Source organism: Equus asinus, chromosome 4 (genome assembly GCF_041296235.1).
Source record: "Equus asinus isolate D_3611 breed Donkey chromosome 4, EquAss-T2T_v2, whole genome shotgun sequence".
In the NCBI taxonomy this organism is placed as follows: Eukaryota; Metazoa; Chordata; class Mammalia; order Perissodactyla; family Equidae; genus Equus; species Equus asinus.
The window spans coordinates 16414245-16439176 of record NC_091793.1 but is presented as its reverse complement, the minus strand read 5'-3'; the positions used below and the strand labels follow the sequence as shown (position 1 = coordinate 16439176).

The 24932-nt window shown below is 62.0% G+C and overlaps 1 protein-coding gene across 5 annotated transcripts in view; it reads right to left on the bottom strand.

Annotated features, from left to right (window-relative positions):
• Positions 1-4432: 4432 nt before the first annotated feature.
• WNT7B (Wnt family member 7B) overlaps positions 4433-24932 on the bottom strand; it is a 50784-nt gene continuing 30284 nt past the window's right edge. For all 5 annotated transcript variants that reach the window (XM_044777880.2, XM_044777871.2, XM_014864455.3 and 2 more), the window contains exons 3-4: positions 13282-13553; positions 4433-7139 (exon numbers count right to left, since the gene is read on the bottom strand). In XM_044777880.2, coding sequence (XP_044633815.1) covers positions 6660-7139; positions 13282-13553 — 752 coding nt within the window. In that variant the 3' untranslated portion in view covers positions 4433-6659. The remainder of the gene's footprint in view (positions 7140-13281; positions 13554-24932) is intronic.

Sequence of the window (24932 nt, the reverse complement as noted above, 5' to 3'; positions counted from 1 at the left end):
TCTCAACTCCTCTCTGTCCTGTCCTTTTATTCTAGGTTCCAACCTGGAAGCCAGCTCCTCCAGGAAGCCTTCCCTGACTGCCCCACCGCCCCCAAGGCTGAGTTCCACGTCCCTCTGCACTCCCAGCCCTTCTTCCCTCCATCACGGCCTTAGGTAGGGAGGTTTGAGGGGCCTGTTTGCTCATCCCTCTGTCCTCAATTAAGGGAAGCGCTCATCTCAGACTCAGCTCTGGGACCCCGTGATGCCCAGCCAAGCTCCAGGCACTGAGGAGTCCAGCAAAGATGGAGGGCTGAACATAGGAATGTGTGAAAGGATGGAGGCCATCTCCCGTCCTGTTTGGGGGAAAAGCAGGGGCTCGGGAGCCAGAAGTGAGAGTTTGAGCCAGAAACCAGGGGAGGGACCTTGGGCAAAACCCCCTAGCCTCCTCCGGGGCAGCGAGGTGGGGTACATAGGCAGAGCCAGCAGAATGGCCCCAGCTGTGGCCCAGCAGGGGGCTTCCAGAGTACAGACACCTGGAGAGAGGCCTCCCCAGGGGCCCTGCCCAGCGTTGCCAGCCGAGACCCCCCACTGGGCTAGTCTTGAAGGACTGGAGTCCTGACGGCCACCCTCAGGCCTCAGGGTGGGTGGGCTGGCCACCCAGAGGAGACCAACAAGGCCCCAGCAAGGACACCTGGGTCTGGCACCTGGAGGGTGTCGCAGCCCTGCCCTGCCGGCCACTGGCCTCTGCCTGCAGGTGGAGTAAGAGCACTCCTGATCCTGGCCCGCATCGCCTGCATCTGGGCTGCTTCCTTGCAAGGCTGTGAGGGCCTTTCATCCTATGGCGTCCCAGGTGGCTGCAGGATTCCAGCTGTGCTCAGAGAGGCACGGAGCCCAGACCACAAGAGGATAGGCCAGCCAGGGGAGCTGGCCAAGCAGTTCTGGCCCAGGCACTGCTCACCTCTGGGAGTGGTGCCCGTGCAGGGCAGCTTGCTGGTGGGCTCTGGGCCCTGGGTCCCCCTCACCAGTGCATTTGGCTGACCATCCCCAGACCTCTGCTGGGCACTGCTGTGGGTGCCAGGCCTGCAACTCCCTGGGCTCACCAAGATTCCCAAGTCCTGATTCCCAAGGGTCCTGGGACGCCCAGGCCGGGCAGCTCTGAGTTTCTGCATCCTGCAAGACCAATGACCTGGTGAGCAGGGATGTGACATCCCAGAGAAGAAATGTGGGCACACACTCAGACCCAGAGGAGGGAAATAGGCCAGGACGGCAGCAGGCGAGCTCCAGGCTGACATCCAGCTGAACTTCCTGGCTCCTGGCGGCCCTGCTCTGGCTCAGCGCCTCCCATGAGCAGCACCGGCTGCCTGCTCAGGGAGCGCACACTTTACCTGCCTGCCTGACTGTGAGGAGTCCAGCCTCCACTCACCTCTCTTCCTCTCCCCGGCCCTCTGCCTCCCAGAGCACAGCCCTGCCCGCCCCTGGCCTCCCAAGCCCAGGTCACCCCTCTCTCCTCCCTTCACTCTGCCCATGCCCCCTGAGCCTCTCCCACCTCCCAGCTCCGGGAGTTAGGAAGTTCACCAGATGTCTGACCCGGATCCCGCCTGCTGTTTCCTGCTCTGTCCTTGGTGAAGATAAAAGTGTTGCTGTCCTCTCCCCTCTGAGACTTGCCTTAGCCATTCCCTTCCCACTCCTCTCTGCACAGCCTTGGACAAGGTTCCAGGGCCTCAGTTTCCCCTTGTCGGGGGGCATATGAGTTGGACAGAAGGAAGAACCCAGAGGACTTGAATTCAAACCCTGGTTCTGCCTCTCACCAGCTGTGTGACCTTGGACAGAACCCTTTATTCTCTGTACCTCGGTTTCCCCATCTATAAAAGGAGCTAGCGCTGACCTATTTGGGGAAGGGGCGTTGTGAAGGTTGTGGGTGCCTGCGGACCAGACCCAGTGACTGGCACAGGGGGTGTTCAGTATTCCATGGACCTGCTCACTTCCAAGGACCCTCTGCCTGCTCGAGGGGCATGGGCAGTCTCAACAATGAGACCCCTACCCATCGGGCTGAGAGCTGGGTTGGAGGGTGAGGGAAAGGGCAGGAGCCCTGGCAAGCATGCTGGGAAAGGTGGGCATTATGGGAAGAAGGGCTGTGGGCAAGGGATGCTAGGTGAAAGGGGATGCCAGGCTGGAGCAAAGGCTGGGCTGGTGGGCGGGGATTGGGGGCGGTGGGAAGCACAATGGGCAGCTCTGGGGAGGGTGGTTTGCCGGCTGGGTAGGGGGCTTTGCCTGGGGGCCGGGTAGAGCCGGGCTGTAGAAGATGAGGCAGAGGGTCAGGAAGGACTCCAAAGACCACCCAAGGAGCAAGCCTCTGCCCACCAGGGCCACAAGGCCCCTGTGAGCTCCGGCCACCAGTCAGCAGCTGCGTGGACAGCCCGGGCAGCCTGTGAGGGGGCAGTGTGGGAGACCCAATGCTAATGGTCAGCCCATGAGCACAGGGTGGGCAGGGGCCTCCTCCAGACAGAGAAAGAGGGAGCCAGGCCCGGCCAGGCACACTTACTCCCCTACGCCCATTCCACAGAGAGGGGAACTGAGGCTCAGAGCCGTGGAGGAGTCAGTCCAAGCCCTTCCGGTCCCCGAGGCTGCCTCGGTCAGCGCTTCCACCTCCAGAATGGGCTGCCACTCAGGGCAGGAGAGTGGAGTGAGGAGCCGGAGCCCCTGGAGGTCAGGGCCAGGCATGAGCCACCCTGTCCCCAGGGACCAGCCCAGGGCTTGGCCTCCCGCAGGGCTGAACAAGCCAATGAGTGGGTGAATGAAGGAACGAGTGGGTGGTAGAGATGCACCCCCAGAACTCCAGGGGTCCCTGCTAGTGTCCCCAAGTCCTACGGAGCCCACAGGATTCATTATTGCATTGGAGGGTCTGTGTTCTCTTGAGCACAGCAGAAGGCGAGCCTGGAGAAGCAACATCCCCAGCAAATGCGGGGAGCCAGGAAGGCGCCCGGGATGCCCAGGGGCCAGCTGAGCACAGAGCGGACTAGAGCCAAGGGGGTGTGGGGGGCGGTCACTCTGGGAGTGAGAAGTCACCGTGGCGGGGCGGGCATGGGGCTGTCTGGAGAAATGCTCCCGAGATACCAGCCTTAGAGGCAGAGCCGGGGGCCGGGGGTCAGGTGGGCCCCCAAGCCAGCTGGGAGTGTGGGCTCGACGCCTCGAGCAGGGCCCCTGGGAGGATGTGCTGAGTGGCCCTGGGAGGCCAGGGCTGGGTTGAACCACAGCCAAGAAATAAGTACAGTCTGGGCACCAGGGCCGTGGCATTCTCCGAGCTCTTTCCTCATTCCTGGCCCTGTGGGAGTAGCCGGACCCCGGCGTTCCGAGGCAGCCACCACCACGGATTTGCTTACCATCTCGTGGGGAACCGGGGCCTCCTGCCAAACCGCCCAGCCCAGGCCCAGACCCCGCAGGTCCCGCTGACTGCCAAGTCCTGGCCACCTCCTGCTTTCAAATGGGGAAACTGAGGCCCTATACTGGGGAGAGCCACCCCACAGGATGCCCATGCCTGGGTGTCGGGAAGGTACAGGGCTTGGACTCCAAGTCTAGGGTTCTTTTGCATCTATCTCCCCCTTTCCACACCCTGGAGGGTCATGACCCCCTTGGAAAGCCCTCCTGGTGGCCCCTTCACTGGCACCTGGGTCTGGGGCCAGGCTCTGTGGGTGCCCAGGTGGGCACCCCGCAGACAGGGGCTGTTTGATCAGCGGTTCCACCCGATGCCAGGCTGCCGGGACAGCGGGCAGTGGCCAAACCGGCCCCGCCGCATGCCTTCCGGCCCTCAGCAGGAATGCCATTCATCCTCCTGTGCAGCAGGGCTACCGCGGGCAGGCGCAGAGGCCAGGTGGCGGGCCTCCCAGAGAAGCGGCAAGGTCTAGCGGGCTGCCGGGCTCCCACGGCCGTCGGGCAGCCTTCCCGCGCCTGGAGAGCCAGGAGTGTCCCAAGGGGGCACTTGAGCCAAAACCCTTGGTTAGACACAGCTGGACAGACCCGCAGGAAGCCTGAGGCCAGCTGGAGTCAGCAGGAGAAGGGGGACACAGCGGGAGACAGATGGGGCCAGGGCCTCCTGGCTGCGGGTCCCCCCACCCCAAGCTCCCCGTTCTCCTGAGAGCAGCCCCACCCAGCCCCATGAGTCAGCCCTGGCACCAGGCCCATGGCCCTCCTGTCCCTTCAGCCTGAGCCCAGGACGTCCAAGGGGCCTCAGGGTCTGTGTCCAGCCCCTACCAGTGGCCCTTGCTGGGTGGGGCGGGTCCGAAGGGGACATTGGTGCAGCTCCAGACCAGCCAGAGGGAAGGGTGAGGAAGTCTGAAGGCGGGGCATGTGAGGGCCGAGGGGGCTGGGGGCTCGTCCTCCGTGGATGGCACATGTGGCCCCACCCCCGGGACAAGAGCTGCAGGGGCATCGCGTGCGGTCCACACACACTCACTGGTCTGGTTCCAGCTTTATTGGAGCGGGGCACTCCCCTCCAGGGGAGGCCGGCACAGCCCGTCAGAAACCCACCGGCTCTCCTGAAGTGGGGACACTGCAGGGACACGCCGAGCCTCGGCCGCCACCGCCCCTGCCCAGATCACATGCACCCCCCGCCTCACCTGAGGGAAGGGCGGCTGCTGACAGACTCTTAGGAAGGGCGGCCGGGGGACAGTGCGCATGACTCAGTGGCGTCAGGGGCCCCAAGAGTCTGTTTCAAGCAGAAGGAGGAGCCTGGCTTGGGGGACACCATGCGGCCGTCCCCCTGCCTCCAGTACCCAGTGTAGGTCACAATAATTTAAAAGACACTATAGACATTTCGACGCTATATAACAATATAAGTTAACCAGGTTCCTTAGCAGAGGACGCCAGGCCTGTGGACTCAGGGGTGTCCTGGCACCTGGGGAGGAAGGGGGCCAGGACTGGGGGGGCCTGGAAGCTCCCAGGACAGCAGCTGATGGAGTGTCCTGGCATCATCAGGGGCATGTGGGGTGCACGCCAGGGCCCAGACAATGTCACTCACCCCAGGCTAACGTCCAGCCCACTTGGCTGGTCAGCTGCCTGAGGACACATTTCCACTGGTTTCTATAAGAAAATACCCTAAATTCGGGTGGGGACACGTGGGCAGTGGAGGGCGCCCCAGAAGCTGGTTGCTCATCATCCCCTTTCTGGTAAGTCACCTCCTCTGTGCCTCAGTCTCCCCGGGGAGCGATGGGAGCGTTCGCAGACATGTCCAGCCCGGAATCTTCGGTTTCTGATCTCTCTCCGCCCTGCACATGGTTTGGAACTGAACAGGACCCCTTCCCTTCCCATCTCCAAGATTTTGGGGCAAGTCAGACTTCAATGGAGGGTCTGTGTGGTGTGCAGGCCCCAGGGGAGGTGTCTGGAGGGAAGGCTTCTGCTGGGACAGCAGACAAGCCCCTGGCAGCATGACATCCTGGATTCGAGTTTTCTCAGCATCGGAGTCGGGGCGAAAGGACCAGGACTGGGCAAGGAGACCACCGGAGAAACCCTCAAAGGCGGCTCTCGGGGGTTTGGGGGTGATACAGACACCAGGGAGGCTGGCAGCGGGTCAGGGGCACAGCCAGACTCCTCAAGGCATGAGGTCCATCTCACGCCACCCTGGGCGTCCCCAGAGCACGTCCTCCAGGGTCAGGAGCCCTGGGCTGGGGGTCAGGATGCCCGAGCAAGGCCAGAGCCCCAACTCACAGCCTCAGGGTCTCTGGCCAGTGCTCAAGCCACTCTGGGTTCAGTGTTCCCATCCATCAAATGGGACAACAGCCCTGACCGGTCCCCCGTCTCAGCCCCAGCACAGCACTGTCCTGTGGGGTCTGGCTGGCTTCAGAGTGGGAGGGGGCTCTGTAACCTGGGGGGTGCCAGGCTGGCTGGGGGCTGGGAGAGCAACAGCATGAGGGAGGGGATGTGGCACTCCTGGAACCTGACACTGGTGACATTTTGATTTGTTTATATGATTTTCTAAAAGAAGGGAAGAGGGGCCGGAGGTCCCTGTCTGTGGCCACCTCACCTGGGGATCACACACACACAGCCACCTCCCCTGGGGCAGCGCCAGGATGCACAGGGATGCTCCCTTGGGTCCCGAGGGGCCAGGAGAGGAAGCAGAGAGCAGCAAGGGGATGCGCGAACACAGGGTATAGAGTTAGGACCCGCTATGCCTTAGTGCTAAGAATCCTCTTCTGATACTAAGAAAACATAAATAATTTTTGTCAACATCTGCCCAGACCACCCCGGAGCCAGGCAGCCGATGCAGCCTGGGAAACTGTCTTACAGGAGGCTGGCGGCACGGCATTTCTGTGTCTGGGCCACCAGGCGGGGGAGGGGGACACTCGGAGTCTTGTGTCCCTTTGCTTTCCAGGATACGTGTATGTCCGTGAGGTTCACTTTCCCGGAGAGAAGAAAAGGAATTCAGTGGCCCCGTCAGGGACCCAGAGCCGTTGGTCTGGCCCTCTCGGCTGCGTCGTGGGCACTGTTTTGCCCCAGGAAGTGACGGGGATGGCAGGAAGGAGCATCTGGGGGCAGGGAGAAGGTGCCAGCCCCAGGGGGAGCCCGCCCCTGCCCGCCTGGAGCTTCCACCTCCTCGGGGCCGGCCGCCAGCGGAGCAGGGGGGACCAGGAGAGGATGTGCAAAACGCCGCCAGGTGGGGGCTGGTGCCTCGCGCCGCGGGGCCGCGCTCACTTGCAGGTGAAGACCTCGGTGCGCTCGCTGCACGTGTTGCACTTGACGAAGCAGCACCAGTGGAACTTGCAGTTGCACTGCCAGACCTTGGTGTACTGGTGGGTGTTGTAGCCGCGGCCGCAGCACATGGTGTCACAGCCGTCGGCGCCGGGCGAGGTGCGGTTGCACAGCCGGCCCTGGGTGCCCACGCTGCCCGTGGCCGCATCCTCCTCGCAGTAGTTGGGCGACTTCTCGATGTACACCAGGTCCGTCTCCATGGGCTTCTGGTAGCTGCGCAGCTGCTTGATGCGTAGGAAGGTGGGCTGCCGCAGGCGGCTGGCCCGCACCACCTCCACCTGCACAGCGGCGTTGTACTTCTCCTTGAGCAGGTGGCCCACCTCACGGAACTTGGGCAGCGTGGTCCAGCACGTCTTGGTGGTGCACGAGCCCGACACGCCGTGGCACTTGCACTCCAGCTTCATGCGCTCCTCCAGGACCTGTGGTGACAGAGCAGGGGCTCAGTGTGAGCTTGACCCGGGCCTGGGTGCCGTCCAGGTCCCCCCAACCTCCAGGTGACCTGGAGCCAACTCCCCCACCTCCCGCTGTGTGACCACAAAAAAGTATCTCCCCTTCTCTGAGCCTCCGTCTCCTCATCTGTCAAATGGGGCTGCCGACACAGGTCCCTACTGCACAGGGCCTTGTGAGGGCCCCGTGAGAATATGCAGGACTTGGCAGAGCTCGGCATCCATCTGTCAAACATGCTTCACTAAATTCACACAAGAATCCTTCAGGAAGCTGCGGGTGGACACACTGATGAGGAAACTGAGGCTCGGGGCACCGTGGGACTTGTGCAGGTCAGAAGGCAGCAGGTGCCTGCACCCAGCCAGGCCGGCGGGAGGCGTCTCCCGCTGGTACCAGGCCCAGCAACAGTAAGTGCCTAATAAGTGCAGCTCCCCCACCCCATCTCTTCCAACACGCCCTCGTGCCTGGTGTAGGGCCTGGCATGTAGTCGGTGCTTAATAAATGGCTGTTCAATGAAAGCGTGGTATGGCGTGGAGCTCTGTACACATTTGATGGAGGACAGAGCAGGGGACAGGCGAGTGCATGGGTCAGCGGGGCCCAGCCATGCCTTCCTCTGGGAAGCTGACCCCCGACCGGCATTGTTCTTTCCCCCCAGCCCCTGGGGGCCCATGATGGGTGCAGCCGTGTGTTTTCCTGGGGCCTCCCTCCATGGCCCTGGAAGGCGGATTCCCAGCGCCAGCCCTGAACCCGGGTACTCATTTACCCGGATCGAAGGGCCCTGCCAGCCACGCCTGATTAAAGACAGGGGATCGTTAGCTGCTGCCCTGCGGCTGCAGAAGGGCCATTTGTCAGCTGTCCGAGCTCCCACTGGCCTCACTTCCCGCACTTCGGGGGCCCCAGCCCTGAAGGAACTTGGCTGCGCTCTGCCCCCTGGGCCAGAACCCCAGCCTTGGCCCAGAAGAGGAGACCTTCAGCTAATGAATGAATGAATGAATGAATGAGAAAGAGAGAGAGAGAAACAACCCACAGGGCCAGCTACAGCCCCAATCATTTTCCCCACCCTGGTGCATGGGGCCCTTGGCCTCAGCGAGGACGTCCAGGACCCACAGCCCACTGTGAGAAACAGCAGGAAACCGACACACAAGATGGCAACACGCAGGGACTGGGAGAGCCCGTGGGAGCCTGACCCTGCCCAGGGTGAGGTCGCCTGGGGCAGAGGCTTCCTGGAGGAAGCGGTGCCTGCGCTGGGCATTGATGGAGAAGGAGGAGTCATTATGCAAGGAGGAGGGCTGTTCCAGGAGGGGCGCAGCAGGAGCAAGGGCTGGAGAGCTGTCCCCATCACCACGAGGAGAAGATTCAGCCCCAGTGAGTGGCCTGGCGCTGGGTGGGCCCTGAGACCAGTGACTGGCGCTCGGGGTGGGGTCCTCTGCTCCTGCGTGGATGACGTCCTGGGGCCGAGACTGGAGAGACTGGAAGGCCGAGGCTGATGCTCCATCAGGGGAGGGCCGGGCAAAGGGGAGGGCCCCGTGTCCAGAGGAGGGGAAGGGGACCAGGTTTGGGAACATTCAGAACTGGAATTACAGGGCCTGGTGACTGGACAGTGGGGTGTCTGGGTCGAGGGCACAGGCCAGTAGGCTGGTCTGGGGGTCTGGGCGAAGGGGAGGACCACCCCCAGGGGAAAACTTATATCTGGGCCTCCTCTGCCTCCTGCCCCTCTCCCTGCTCCTGTCTACCCCAGTCAGACCTCTCCCTCCCCCGCCCTTACCCCAACCCCAAGTTCTCTTTGCTTGGACCCTGCCCTCCGCTTAAAGCCGCTCCCTCCACCAAGCTGCTCTTCAAGGCCCAAAAGCTTCCCATGTCCTGGCCACACTGCCTGCCACGTGCGCCCGTCAGGCCAGGAGCCAACCAGGAGGCGCCCTTCTCAGAGGCCCCAGCCAGGGGAGGGTTCACCCTTCCCCAGGTTGCTGACCCAGGGGACTGATTCCTCCTCGGGTGGACCGTGATGGCCAGAGACCCGGCAGGGGAGTCCAGGCTAGAGGTTGCACAGGCCAGGTGGCCCAGCCTCAATTGCCTGCTGGACGGCTGCCTCCACCTCGCTCTGTTGTCCGCCCTGAACCCCTCCCCTCCACCCCTTCCCTCTGTGCCCGTCTCCCTGGGCAAGCCAGTCTCCACCTGCTGGCCCAGGGATGTCCAGATCCTGAGCAGCCAGGCCGGTGATTGTCAGCAGATAAAGCTGACTGGGCAGCTGTTTGCAGAGCAAGGGGCTGCATCCTCGCTCGGCTGGGTCCCCTGGGCCTCAGCCTCTCCTGGGAGGTGACCACAGCATTGAAGAATGTGCCGTTTCCGTCTCCAGTGCCCTCACAATAAGAGCGACAGGGATGGTGGCACCAGCCTCTGTGGCCCCAGGAGACCACCTGGGAGGATGCAGAGAGACCCAGCCCTGCCCAGAGGAGCTGGAGCTGTGCAGGGCCCCACCCCCAGGCCTCAGTTTCCCCCTGACCCAGGTAGTGTGATGGTGGGGTGGGGGCCTCCAGGAAAGGGACAACCTGGTGTTCTTTCTGAAACGAGGGTGTGGCCCACACTCTGGGAACAGAGCTCAGTCACGGCCAGGCTGGGTGGAGTCGTGGCATCCTGGTGCCAGCGGAAGACACCTCACACGCCACTCGGGCAGGCAGCTCCAAGCCTGGGGCCGCGGAGGGAGGTGCCCCACACTCTCTCCCACAGCGCATCTCACACCGCCTTTTGTTTCCTGACCCTCAGTGGGGGCCTAACTTCCCCATGGGCATGCACGACCCTGGGGGATGCAGTCCACATCTGCTTTCCCCTCTGACCCTGGGCCCACAGTGTAAAATGGACGTGGTCATCAAGTTAAGCTATTACATTAGCGCCCCTGGCCGTGATGGCGAAAGTGGCCATGTAGCCCTGCCAGTGGTGGGCCCAGCCTGGCCAGCAGCTTCTCAGCATAAGTCATCCTTCCCTGGACTCCAGGCTTCCATTGCCCCCCGCCCAGGACCGGCTTGGACCCTAGATGAGGTCAGGCAAGGGCTGTTCCTGCCCCCCGGCTCCCGGTGCTGGGGGTACTGGTCAGCGATGGCTTTGGACCTCACGTCACCAAAAGTAGAGCCCAGAGCCATCCTGACAACAGCCCCCAGGGCTTCCCAGCTGGACAGGCTCCCGCCTTCACCAGGTCGGTGTGGAGGGGAGGACACTGCACTTCTGCTACTCGGGTGTCCCCTCCGTCCGCCCGGCTGTTCCCACACCGCAAAGCCGGGGCCACACAGCAGGGGCAGAGCACCCAGCAGACACCGGCCACACACGCCTTCATAACCACAGCGGATGCTCCCTGCACAGGCACCAAAGGCCTCACAGCCCGTGAGGGCGGCCACGGCCATCCTACAGAGAAGTCCCCATCGGTGTGGCAGAAGCGGGCAGTGTGCTGGTTCCCACGCTCAGCCAGGGATGCGGCTGGGCCATGTGCTGGCCTGGCGTGAACGAGCAATGAGGTGGGCAGAAGAGTGTCCCCCAAAATTCACATCCACTCAGAACCTCCGAAGGTGACCTTATCTGAAAATGGGTCTTTGCGGATATAACTAAGGTGAGGCTCATGATGGCGTCATCCTTGATCAGGGTGGCCCTAAATCCAAGGACAGGCGTCCTTATGAGACAGAGAAGACCATGTGAGGATGAAGCAGAGACTAGGGGACACAGCCACGAGCCAAGGAGCTCCAGGAGCCACCAGGACGGAAGGAGGCAGGATGGATCATCCCCTGGAGCCTGCTGACACCTTGATTTGGGACTCTGGCTCCAGAACTCTGAGAACAAATTTCTGTCACTCTAAGCCCCAGTCTGTGGGACTCTGTTGGGCCACAGTCATCTTGCTTCCCATCTCACTTGCTGAACTCCATGGCCCCGAGGAAGTGGAAGGGAGAGGGGCAAGCCTGGATGTCCTACCGTGGTGACCGTGAAGACCTGGGCTCAGTTCCTATGGAAACCTCGGAAGCCATGCCCCACCCCACAGCTCCAGGGGGTGAGGGGCTGTTAGAGGGCTGTGGGGGGAGGGGGACAAAGTGCATTACACCCACTGTGCAGATGGGGAGACTGAGGCTCCAGAGAGGGATGGCGTCAGCCAGGGCCTCACAGTCCAGCCGGCCTCTATTTCTCTTATGCGCTTTACCACCTGTCAGTCGCCAAACACCCCCCTGAGTCCTGCACCAGGCCAGGCCGGGGCTTCTCAGGGGACCCCAGAGCCAACCCAGACACCACCCTGGACCTCGAGCTGCTGGTGTCACTCTCTCAGGGACCTGCAATGGCACCTGTGGCCCAGAGGCCAAATCCAGGCTGGCTGCGAGGGCCCCTCCCCACAAGGCCCATCCAGCCTACCCAGAGCCGGGCCCCTGCACTGCACTGCACACCCGACCTCACCCACCGCCACGCCTTGGCCCACGCCGGTCCCTCCACCCAAGGGCCCTTCCTGACATCTCTGCTGCTGACTCAGACACACCCCCACAGGGCAGCCACCGGAGCTCAGGCCTCGGGGCCACCAGCGCCTCTGCTGCTCACTTTGGGCCCACTGTCCGCGTGGTAACATAGGCAATGTGAGCCCTTCCTCCCAGGGCTGTGGGCAAGCGCCTGCTCGGGACCTGAGCTACCGCAGAGCTTCAAGGGGTGGTGGTTCCATTGAGGGCTCAGTCACACCTCCTTCTCCGGGAAGCCCTCCAATGCCTCCAGGTAAGTGCACAGTGCCTTCCTCTCCCCTCCCGAGGCCCAGACGGCGCTCTGCCTGTGCCTGGAGAATGATGCCTATGTGCTGTCTGTGAGCTCCCTGGAGGCAAAGACTGTCTCTCATTCCTTCCCCATTCATTCACCTGTCCTTCCATTCATCAGTTTATTGGACAGTAACCTCATAACCGCCTGTTGCACAGCAACCTCCACAGCTACAAGGTCAAGTCACAGCCTCGACCTGGCGTTCGCGTTCGCGGCCTGTTCCGGGCCGGCCCAGGCTCACTTCTCAAGCCCCGCCCCTCCCGCCGGCCTGGACCGTTCGCAGCCCAAGCACCAGCTCCTTCTGCCTCTGCTCTTCACAGCTCTGGCACGTCTCTCAAGGCTCCACTTCACATCGCCGCCTCCAAGAAGCTTCTGCTCTCTCTCGTGGGTCCCTGGGCTCCCGCTGCCCCGGGTGTGGCCCCCCAAACCCGTCACATAGACCCAGACAGCGCTGTGGGAGCTCCCGCAGCCAGGGCCGTGTCTTGCTCATCTCTGACCCTCACACCCAGCCTAGCACCTGAAACCGCAGGAGCAAGGGAGCGTTGGTTGAGTGAATAAGTGAGTGGCTGGTGGCCTCAGCTCTGGTCCCTGGGGCAGAGGGCCATTTCAACTCCTCTTTGTCTGGAAAGGCAAGCCTGTCCCATGCGCGCAGAGCTCCTCCGGCCCTCGAGCCCTGGGTGCAGCCCCCAGGGCTGGGGAGCCAGACCCAGAGAGGCGTTCCACTCGGCTGGCCGCCCTATCTTGGGCCATCTTGCCGCCATGAGGCTGTTCCTCCCAGCCCGGTATCTGGGGCCCTCATCTCCCTGCAGGCGGGACCGGGCTCGCCCTGACTTCTTCCCCAGTGTGTCCCTGCCTGCATGTCCTCCATTATCACCCGCCACATTGCATCCCACCCCATGCGTGAAGCCGGCTGCTCCTGCCTCCTGGGAACATCTCTTCCTCCAGTCTCTCATGCAATCTGAGCCAAAGGCCGCCTCCTCCAGAAAGCCTTTCTCAGCCTGTTGGCACAACCCTTCTGGGACCAGGGCAGGGACGTGGGACTGTGGCCCGGATCCCCAGCCAGGCCCCGCTCCCACCCCGCGTGGAAACAGGCGCCCTGTCCCATCCGTGCCGCCTGCCCGTGGGGGACTAGGGTCACGTCGCTTCCCACTCCCGGCCTCTGCTCACACCCCGCTGCAATGGGAACTCGAGGCCGCCTCAGAGATGGGCCAGGCGGGTGGGCGGCGAGGCCGTGCCCAGCACCCCCACCTCGCACCCTCGGGTCTCGCGTCACTGATTCCTGCCACCAGGAGAGGCGCCCAAAGCTCAGGGTGGTTGGGACCCCTGGTGCCGCGGTGGCCGCGCCCGCCCTACCTTCCTGCCGGCCTCGTTGTTGTGCAGGTTCATGAGGCGCCGTGCGTTCTTCTTGATCTCTCGAGCGTCCACGAAGCGCCGGGAGAAGTCGATGCCGTAGCGCACGTCGGCGGAGCAGCCGCCCCACTTCCAGCCCTCAGCCTGGTTGTAGTAGCCCTGCTTCTCGCGGTCGCACCCGCAGTTGCTCAGGTTGCCCTGGCTGCAGGCAGCGGTGACGGCATGGGCCACGCCGGCCGCGGTGATGGCATACGTGAAGGCGGCCTCACGGCTCCCTGCGGGGAGGAGACAGAGTGGACAGGGAGGCCCTGCAGGTCTCCACCTGGTGGGCTCAGGGGACACAGGGCCAGGCCTGGAGTCTGCTGCTGGTCAGCTGTGTGACCTGGGCTCAGCACTTGCCCTCTCCGAGCCTCTGTCTCAGCAAAGTGAGGCTGATGGAACCCACCTTGCAGGGCTGTGGTGAGGACAGTGCCTGGTGTCCAGGGAGCGCTCAAGGAAGGCCACCAGTATGTCCCGAGAGCCTGAGCTGGACGGGCCCAGTTTCCCCAACCCTGGGAGACAGCAGGGAGGCCCCCGGGAGGGGCCGTGTGGGGTCCGTGACTCTGCCCCCTGCCCTCTGCCAGCCTCCCAGCGCTGCTCCTCATGCACCAGCCACTGGTGCTGACCCCCGTGGAGCAGCCCAGCCCACCAGCCAGGACCCAGGCAGAGTCCACACAGCTCAGAGCCAACCCTCCCCCTGCCCCAGGCTCTCTGCTGCTGCCTCCCTCTCTCTGACCACCCATCACCCCGTCGCCAGGCCCTGGCCTGCTGAGTGTGCCCTCTCCTCCAGCACCCCTGCCAGGCTCGGGGCCCCTGAACTGCCCAGACTTGGGAGCCAGTCCTCCCTGCCTCCCTCATTCCCCAGCCACCATCGGGCGGGCCTCCAGTGCAGGCACAGCTCCTTCCCCAGCACCTCTGCGGGCTCTCCTCCGCCTGAGCTGGGAAGGGAAGGCGGCAGTCCCAGCCCCGCCGGCCCCCCAGCCCTCTCCTCCCGACCCTCCACCCAAAACAGCACCACTCCTTCCAGGCTGCTCACGTGCTGCTGGGGGGGGGGGGGGGCGGGGAGCCTGGCCTTTTGGTGAAATTCCCTTCCCTCTCATGCCCAAATCCTAAGAACCTTCCAAGGTGGGCTCCAATGGCCTCTCCTCCAGGCAGCCTTCCCAGACCACCAGCCAGAAGGGAGCCCTGGCTGGCCAACCTCCCTCAGTGGCAGATCTGACCCTCTCATTGCTCTGACACTGTCCACCTAGTAGCCCTACCACCAGGACTTCCTGGCTCCACGTGGGTCCAAAGCCCCTTAGATGGATGGGTCCAGCTCGAATTCCTCTTTGCTGTCCACAGCCCCCAGCCGGGCCCCCACGCATCCTGCCGTCCTGGCCCCAGCCTCTGGAGCCCCTCGTACCCTGCCCACAACCACCAATGCTCTCTTTGGGCCACGGCTGGGTCCGTCCCCAGTACCTGGCACTGGGGGCCCAGAGCTCAGGGACACCAGTTGGACCACAGCCAAGCCCGTGGCGGGATTCTCACTGCCCATCTCAGCCACAGCGAGGTGCAGCCCAGCCTTCAGTCCCAGAAGGGGCAACCAGAAACCCACGACACTGTCCTTGCACAAGCCCTGCGTCTGTGCCCTGTGAGGGCCAAGGTGCCCCTCCACGTCCTTGGCTGCTGTCTCTGTTATTAGGGGCTGGGGTGATCCCCCCAGACTGAGAGAGGGTTGATGGTCAAGTCCATTCCATAACATCCATTGAGCACCAACTGCATACCCAGCCTTGTGCTGGGTGCTGGCTGTTTATTCTGGGTTCGACCTCCTCACCCAACAACCAGCTGGGAGGGGCTCATCTAGATGGGGTCCCTGTTCCCCTGGGGGGCTCACCCTCAGTTTCACCCTCACCCCCTATTCCCTGGGGGCTCATTTACATGGGGTCCCTCTTCCCGGGGTTTCTCCCATCTGGGGCAAAGACCAGGGTGGGACCTGCTGGTCTCAGGGGCCCAGGGCAGAGGAGGCTCAGGCTGCCATCAAGGAGGGGCCCCAGCTTCCCAAAAACCTCCTTCCTCTGAGAAGTGCTGTGGGCAGGGTGGGGTGGGTGTCCCCTCCTCCCCGGAAAGACTGGGGTCTGCAAAGGGCACAGGGCAGCTCCTGCCTGCCCAGGGCCTTGCCGTGACCTGGCTCCAGCATCTCCTCCCCTGCGGGTCCCTCCTGCGCACACTCCCCCAACCCCGGGTCAGTGCACAGCCCCCTGGGGACTGCTCACCACACGGGCCCAGCCCCTCTGTCACTGCTCCATAAGAAGTGGCCCTTTAAGGAGCTCGGAGGAGCCCTGGTCTGGCCAGGGACTCCCAGACAGACACAGGGCCAGGGAAAATGTGGGACTCGACCTCCCGGCTCTAAATCAGCTGCAGACCGTCTGAAGAGAAGTCCATCGAGGGGGAAGTGGGTCATTGAACTCCTTACTGTTGGTGTTGGTGTTGCCTTAGCCCAGAAGGGCCTGCTGACAGGCTGGTGCGTGTGCGTGCACACACACACACACACACACACGCAGGCACACACACGCAGGCAAGGGAGCAGTAAACTAGGTGGGGGATTCCAGGAAAGGAGGTGACCACTGGGCTCTGCGAGAAGGGGCACAGGGAGTCATGGAACCTCAAAGGATGCCCTGACCTGCCTCGTGAGAGATGGAGTCAGGGAAGGCTTCCTGGAGGAGGCGACATCTTAAGTAAGTCTTACCAAGACGTATGAGTTAACTCACCTGTGATGGATGTGACTGACTGTGTGGTGTCGGAGCACGTATGTGTATGAGATGTGTGGGATGCATATGTGTGTATGGTAAATGCACACAGCTGGTCACAGCACAGCAAAGGTGTGAAGTGGTTTGGTGTTGCTGGAAGTACCAGGTCAAGGGTGACGAGGAGAGAGGCAGCCAAGGTCCCAGTGAGCCGGGTCATGAGAGGCCAGGGACATCCCGAGAAGCAGGTGCCAGGCCAGCCGCTGTAGGATTTTGATGTTAGCGCTCACTCTGGCTACACAGGGGATGGGGATTCTGGAACTATTTAGAAAGAGGTGAGCAGAGCTGTGTTTCCAACACTGTCGTTGCTGTCCCTGGCCAGCGCTCTCGGTGGGCCAGCCCCGCTCTAACCCCGCACACATGTTCTCAACGACTGTCATGACAGTTGTACAAGGCAGGTTTCATTGTTATTCCCAACTTACAGACGAGGAGACTGAGGCGCAGAGAGCTTATGAAACGAGGTATGAGTGGCTGAAGCAGGATTGGAACCCAGGCAGTGGAATCAAACCCCAGACAGGCAGAGGGAGGCACTCAGGGCCTGGGGCACAGGTCATCGGAGACCATCCTGTGCCCAGCTTGGCCCCTCTGCAGCCAAGTGACCTTGGGCGGGAGGAGACGGCAGAAGGCGAGCCGTGCGTGTGGAGAGCATTTCACAGAAACCTCCCTTCCGTCCTCGCTGCGAGGTCCTGCTCCCGCCTGGTTAAGCCCATACCCGGCTCAGACGCACAGTTACTCAGCAGTTACTCACCGGGCCGCCACTCCCACTAATTCCTTCTTTATTTGGTTTTAATGGGCCAAACCCTCTCGTCTCGCCACGGAGACAAGAGGTGGTGAAAGGCAAGAGAGCAGTAGTTTGGGGAGAATCAAGGAGGATGACATCGGGTCCCGGATCGAGGGGCTCCCGTGTGCCCACACTCTGTACGCGCGTCTCATTTACTCTCACAACAGCCCCACAGCAGTCGGTGGTGGTTCGGGGCGGGGACCACAGCCCCGTTCTACAGACCTGGATACTGCCTTGGAGGGCTTCCTAACCCGCCCCAGGTCACAGTGTGCCCGGCGTGGTGCGGGTAGACGGTTCCCTCCCAAAATCACTCCTGGGCCATCTTGCCAGTCCCTATGCATCGCCTGTACATCCTCCAAGTTGAAAATGAGCGAGTGCTCAGGTTTAGAAAGAAGCTCCTCGAACCCGTGGGCCGTGCTCAGCCACCATCCATGGCTCCCCAGGCCTCTGAGAGGACCTCAAGCTCTGGAGGCCTGATCTCATCTGTCCCCACCCACCGCTCCCTACAGCTTAGCTTGGCCAGGCCAGACAACAGGCCCACCTGTGGGCAGGGGCAGCCCCCTCCAGCACATATCACTATTTTTGCAGAGAGGGCTGGTACCCTGCTGCCAGTCCTAGTGGACGCTGGCCTTCTCTCCACCGGGAATGCCTGCCCGTGTCCCCACGTGTCCACAGCTTCCCCAGGCCCTGGACGCAGCCGAGATGCCTCCTGCTCTGGGAACCCTGTCAGGGTGAGGCCCCCTCCACTGGGCTCTCGTGCGGTGAGCTGCAGGCTGCAGGGATGGTGGGCAGGACTCACGTCTGACTCTGTCGTGTGCCTCCACCAAGGCTGCTTCCCGAGTCCTGCACACGAGCAGGTCTACGGTGGACAGCTTCCTGGACTTCCCCTCCTTCAACCTGCATGACGCCCCATGAACAGATCCTCGAGGGGACCCACCTCACAGGAGGCACATGATTTGCTCCAGAGGGGGCTACAGCAGCCATCTGAGCCCCCGGCTGCTGCAGGAGTGCCTGGCAACGGGGGTGGGGAGCTGGGTGGAGGCAGCAGGGATGGTCTGATGGGGCCAGCACCTGTCCTGGGGGCTCACTTTGGTCTTGGGGGTGTCTGGGATCCAGAGCCCACCCCAGCACAGATCTGCACCTGCAGACACCGGAGCGAGCAGTGGTGTCTGGCAGCATCCCTGGAAAATGCCGGAGACAGGCAGGCAGCCTGCACGTTGGCCACCCCATCCCACAGCCCTCGTGAGCCCTGGGCAGGTCCCTGAGCACACTGGCCCACTGTTTCCAGAGCAGCCTGTCTCCGGCGCCCGGCAGGGTAAGGTGAGCACCATTAGCCCTGCAGTTCCCCGCCCTGAGGTTTCGGGAAAACAGAGAGGGTGGTGCCCAGAGACTTGGGAGGAGTGGAAGGGGAGCACTGGACCTGGAGTCTCACGACCGCTGTGTGGCCCCAGGCAAGTCACAAACCCTCTCTGAGCCCATATCCCCATCTGCCAAGTGGGGCTCATAGTCCTCACCCCACCCCATGGCCCAGGAGCAGCTCTGAGAGCAAATAGACAAATGGACATTGCCCTCACCATCCCCAAATGGCAAGTGAGCCAGGCCTGGCCGGGGACCAACCGCGTGTAGCGCAGGGCTCCCAGGACAGGCCCGCACAGCTCTTTGTGCTCATCCAGAGTCCCCTCCCGGTCAGCCCTGCCCAGCTGCCGCCTCCACACATATTCTGTACAAATCTAGAACGTCAGAGCAGCAGAACCCTCAGAGACCACCGCTACGTGGATAAACTGAGGCACCAGGCCACTCAGGGACCACCCAGCTCTGCTCTCTCTTTCCTATTGGCCGTTCAAACTCAAGCCCTCGCTGGGCACCAGGCTCAGAGGGACAGACAGCCCCTGCCCTGCTCCAGGCCCTCAGCGACGCCAGGCAGACCCGACGCCCAGGGAAAGGGGGCCAGCCCGGGACAGCAGGGCCTAGCCCACCCTGTCATCCCCTCACTCTGACCCCCAGGAGGACGCTGGGGACCAGGCAGATCCCTGTGAGCAGCTCCTGGTATGGACAAATGTGTCCCCTGGACAGCACAGGGCCTGGGCAGGATGGAGCTCCCCTCCCCATCCCGGGGCAGAGCTGGAGGGGTGCTGCTCTCCCCATGTCCCAGGCACCCCCCGTCACTGTCCACTCAAAGCTGCCTGCCACTTCCCAGCATCCATGGGGGGCTATTTTCAGGGGCACACTATTTTCAGAAAGCCATAATTGAGCTCACAATGACTCGATTATCTGCAGGCCTGGGGAGGCTGGGTGGGAAAGGCATTCGGTTCCCTCTAGAAAGGGAGCCGAGAATCTAGAGCTTCAGTTGGGGAGGAACTTGGGGCCATCCTGTACCATCTTACTAGGAGCCTGAGACCCAGAGAGGAGCAGCACGCTGCCAAGGTCACACAGTGGCTTGGGAAGTGGGGGAGCCCAGACCTGACGTTCTGAAACAACTGAGGTGAGGCCAAAGGTCTGGCAGCCACACACAGTCCCAGAGAGTCCCACAGCCTGACGGCTTGAGTTTAAGTTCAGACCCTAAAATTGGCCAACTGGCAACCTTGGACCAGTCAAGGGGACTTTCTGTGTCTCCCTACCCGCAAAATGAGGATGATTACTCTGACATGGCCCAGTCGCCGTGCCAGAAGGGCCCACGCGTGGTCCCAGGGGGGCCGGCCTAGCCTCAGCACCGAGAGGGTCACTGAACTGAGCTTCACGCCTGCATGTGTGACACACACCACACACAGGATCTCCGTGGGTATATACGTGTTTGGGCATCCGTGTGTGTACCTCTGCATGTGTCCCTGGGCTCAGACACGAATGCGGTTCCGTGAGTGTGAGCGAAATTGTGTCCCAGGGCACGTGCCCGTGCTTGTGGCCAACACAGTTCAATTCACCTGTCCCTCCGCCAACCTGTCTTGCCTCTCTTTAAAAAAACACAGTATTTTTTACAATTCAATAATAAAAAGGCCAATGACCCAATTAAAATGAGGCAAAGGATCCGAATAGACATTTCTCCAAAGAAGCAATAAAAATGGCCCACAAGCACCTGAAAAGATGCTCAACTTCATTAGCTATCAAGGAAATGCAAACCAAAACCACAGTGAGATAGCACTTCTCCCCCATGAGGATGGCTAAAATAAAAAGACAGACGAGAGTAAGTGTTGACAAGGATGCGAAGAAATCAGAACCTTCCTCTACAGCTGGCGGGACTGTGAAGGGCGCAGCCACTACGGAACAATTTGACGGTTCTCAAAATATTAAATTTAGAATTACGATACGACCCAGTAATCCCTTTCCGATACATACGCCAAGAGAAGTGAACATGTGTCCACACAACAACTTGTACATGAACGCTCACAGCAGCATTGTTCACAACAGCCAAAAGGTGGAAGTGTCCATCAACGGACGAACAGATAAAGAAAATGTGGTCCATCCACACAACGGAAACTCGTTCAGCCATAGAAAAGGAAGGAAGTACCAACACACGCTACAACGGGGCCGAACCTCGAAAACACTGTGCTTGTGAGCAACACCAGCCACAGAGGCTGGAGGTTGTGCGATTCCATTTATGTGAAATGTCCGGAATAGGTAAATCCATAGAGATGGGGAGCAGATGACTGCCGCCAAGGGCTGCGGGGATTGGAGAGTGATAGCTAAGGGGTACAGGGTTTCTTTTCAAGGGCATGAAAATGTTCTAAAAGGGCCTGTGGTGATGGTTGCACAACTCTGTGAACACACTGAAAACCATCGACCTGGACACTTTACACAGATGAGCTGTACAGCAGGCGAATTCTATTGCGATAAAGCTGTTAGGAAAACACACAGCATTTGATGGCTTTTCGGGGACTACATACCACTTCTCCTACTCCATCCAAACCCTCACAGGGCCCCACCTAACAGTTTGGATGCTCAGCTCAGAGGATGCAAGTGACAAGCCCCAGATCACATGGCACGCCAGCCACGGAGCTGGCATCTGACCGAGACCCCAGGGCCCATTCTCAGACCACTCCCCACCCACCGGGTCAGGGAAACCTTTCCAGTCCCGTCTGCCTCCTCTGACCAGGCCTGTGGCCCCAGCTCAGCCGTGTCAGCCCCTGTCACTCACTATTACCAGCCAGTGTCTCCCCAGCACCAAGTGCAGCCCACCCACATCACTGACCCCAGAGCCCCAGGGGAAAGGCCCCCAGCACCACCCATCCCCAAGCCCAAGGCCACACAAACAACAGGGCAAGCCGACACCCAGCAGCCCAGGGGGCCGATGCACTGGGAGGGGGCTCACAGAGAATGCAGGTGGAGGGCCGAGCTCCAAACAACGAGGGGTCAGCAGGACAGGGTGGCTGGAGGGACTGGGGTGGAGAGTGACCAGTGAGGGTGCCCCTCAGGAAGAGATGCTGAAGGCAGGTCCTGAATGACCAGAGAAGGGAGCTAGGCAAAGGCACAGGGAACTCTGTTCAGGCAGAGGGAACAGCAACGCTAAGGCCCTGAGGAGGGGATGAGCTGTGTGCGGGTGGTTTGACGCAGCGGAGAGCCGCGGGAGATGAAGTGGGCCACACCGTGCTGACTTTGGGAGCCCATGGGGAGGAATTTAGACTTTATTCTAAGAAGATGAGGAGCCCCTGGAGGGTGCTTCTGCGACAGACACTGAAAAGGACCCTCTGGCTGATGGAAGAAAGAGGAAGACCCACTGTGAGGCGGTCGCAAGGGTCTGAGTAAGAAATGCTGGTGGCCTGCCAGGTGGAGGAGGTAGGGAGTGGCCAGGCTTGGGACACAGTCTGAGGGTGGAGCCAACGAGACTAGCAGGTGAACCGTGAGGAGTTTAGAGAAAGATGAACCCAGAAGGGTTCCTGATGTGGGGCCCTGGCAGCTGGTGGGGCCGTCCCCAAGAGAGGGGTAGAGAGGACCAAGTTTGGGGGACCCAAACAGCTGCCTTGGCCACAGGCAGTCTGGGGTGCCCAGGGGACCGCAGAAGGGAGGTGGAGGCAGCTGGGCACCCCAGCCCTGCCCGGGAAACCCCCCGATCACCATCACCAGGGGCCAATCCCAGACGGAACTGGGGTTCCTGGTGACCCCGGCCCAGTCCTTCGCTCCACCAGGCCTCAGTTTCCCCATGTAACATGGGGGTAAGGCCCAGGACAGGGGGTTCCAAACCTCTTTAGCAAGGAGCTTTCATCAGATGGATCTTCCCGAGGAGAAGCTCAGAATGGGGCTGCTGGAGTTGAAGTGGCCTAGGGACATGGGTTGGGGTGGGGCCCCCGAGTCCTCCAAACCTGAGGCCCAGCCAGGGGGACACTGCTAGCTAGTGAGCTCCCCTGCTCCTCTGAGGCCCCACGCCCACCCTTCTGGCCCCCAGGCTCCCACAAGCCTAGAAGTGAGTGGGAGAGTGCTGTCCCCTCCCACACACAGCTTATAGGTGGACAGACTGAGGCCAGGGAGGAGAGGGGACACCCTAGGCCACACCAGTGTCACCCAGCCGAGTGGGTGCAGTGGCAGTGCCCACGTCCAGGTTTTTAGGGGCATAGAAACCGGGGAGAGAAGCCCAGGGACCCAGGGCAGGGTCAGTGAGCCCCCTTGGAGCTGCTCACGCCCAGCCTGGGCTCGGTCACGGGGCCTGGGCCTGCAGCTCCCTGCCTGAGCTGCGTCCCAGCACACGTGTGGCTCAGGCTGGGGTCCGGGTGAGGCAGGGAGGTGGAGGCAGGGACAGGGGGCCAAGCAAGCCCAGAGAGGCCTACAGGCCCGGCTAGGTCCCAAACCCCTCTCTGTGCTCTTGAAGAATCAGAAGCCTAGAGCCCAGGCCTGCCAGGCCCCTTGCCTGCCAGCCTTGGGGTTCTGGGCAGGCACCTGGTCTGGACCACCTGGGTCCAAACTGGGCTCAGCCCAGTGGCAGCTGGGCAGGCTGCCTCACACCCCCATGCCTGTTTCTGCCCCTGTTTAAGGGAGGGAATCACATCATCCACCTCCCAGCGTCCTGTGCAGCCCAAGCGAGTTAGTGCCACGGACGGCACAGAACAGACGGGGCACAGGAAGTGCTCAGAGCAGTGCCTGGTCTCATTGCCCACCTCAGCACGGGCCGAGCCCGTGGGCCTGGGGTGGGTGAGGAAGGGCGAAGGCCTGCGCTGGCGGACATGTGTGCACGTGTGCACGTGTGTGCATGCCTGTGGATCCGTGTGTAGAGCTCGCTCTGTCTCTCCCATTCTGTAGCTTCTGTCTGTCCTTCCCTCTCGGTTTCTGTCTCTCTCTCTGTCCCTCTGTCCCTCTGTCTCCTCCAGCCCCACCCTGGCCCCCACCCCGGCTCGGCTCCGGCTGAGTCAGTGTCTCCACGCTAAGCTCTTCCCCGCCGTTGTCATAAACAGAGCAGTGGAAAAACTCATGCCAGGTCCAAACACGCCGGCACGCCCGCACGCCCGGGGCCTTTGTTCTGACCCAGCAAGGCCCTCACATGCTGCAAAGTGGCCCTCTAGGTGGGTCGTGCTCCACGGGACATGGGGGGCACCAGGCCCAGAGTGGGCAGAGGCTGGCCCAGGGCCACACAGCGAGGAGCAGCATGGGCCGGAGCCCAGGGTCTGTGTCCCGAGCTGAGCTGGCCTTGCAGAAGCTTGTGCCCCTGCCCCGTGGCTCTGGGAGGCTGAGAAGGCCTCTCCTGCAGCCTCTCTTGGTAGGAGGTCAGCCTCAGGCAGCCTGCCCTCAGGATGCTCCCTCCTCATCAGGCCTCGCAGCAAAATCAGCAACTGCCTGGGTGTGGGGACTGGTGGAATTAGAGCCCCTTGTCCCCAGGGCTGCTGCAGGGCCCCCTGGCACCTGGACCCCCACCAGGGCGCAGAGCTGGGCTGCTGGGCTCAGATCCCTGGCTCTTACCATCATGCAGCCTTGGGCGAGTCACAGGCACCCATGAGCCTCAGTCTCCCCATAGATGATGTGGGGACATAGAACCTGGAATGAGTGACGTTTGTGTAAGAGCCAGGCACAGTGGGGATGGCGCAGGAGATGGCTGCAGTCACAAGAGAAATGATCCTCCTGAAATGGTGGCAGGAGGCACTGGGTTCGGAGATGGGCTGAGGGCTGGACCAGGCCTTGCCCCTTGGAGGCCAAGGGTGGTGGCCCACCACCCTGTGATTTGTGTCCTGCCTCAGTGAACCAGAGTCCAGAGCCCTTGACCCCTCGTCCGTGGGACCCTTTGGCAGAACCCCAGGGTGGGCACTGAGGAAGTGGAGCACCTTCCTGACCCCCATTCCAAGGAGAGACCTCAAGTCCTGGCAGAGTTCAGGCCCCATCCTCAGTTCCTGGTCCAGGTGGGTAAACTGAGGCCCAGAGAGCACAAGGCTGTGTCCCATACAGTAGGCCCCGGACAGCTGGCCCAGGTGGCATCTGCATCCCCAGCAGTGCCCTCTCCCGCCCAGACTCCATACCCACCCCACAGCCTGTCCCACCTGTTAGGGCCCTGCCAAGAGGGTGGAAAATCCCCATCCTGGACGAGTTCCAGGCAGCTTCCGAGGGACCATATGAAAGGAGCAAGCAGCACCCAGCCCAGCACCTTGCCGGTCAAAGGCCTGCTGACCTTAGGGCTTCCATGCTACCCACCGGCAGGTGCAGAGCCTGGCCACTTCCACAGTCACCTCGGGCTCCGCCCCTCCCGGGCGCAATCTGGCCTTCTGTGGAGGAGCACAGAACTCGAGCCTACCTGGAGTGACCTCAGGCCTCTTATCCTGCACCAGGAGTGGGCGTGGATGGCTTTGCCTCCAGAAAAGTCTTTCTGACTCTGACTTTGGAGGCCCCAATTGGCCCTTGTGTCCTGACTGCCTGGACTCTGAGCCTCGGAAATGTCTGTTCTGCTGCCTCAGGCTGGGCCCGCAGGATGGGAGTGGGGAGTGACCGGAGCAGACGGGACAAAGATGTGCATCCCTCAGATTCGGGGCCTGCAGGTCATGAGGGCGTGCCCAACCCAGCCCCATCAGCTCACCCGGGGCATCCTGGGCACAGGGCTCCAAGAGCAGGGCTAGAGGCCTTCACTCCACCTCCCAGGGCCCTGCCCC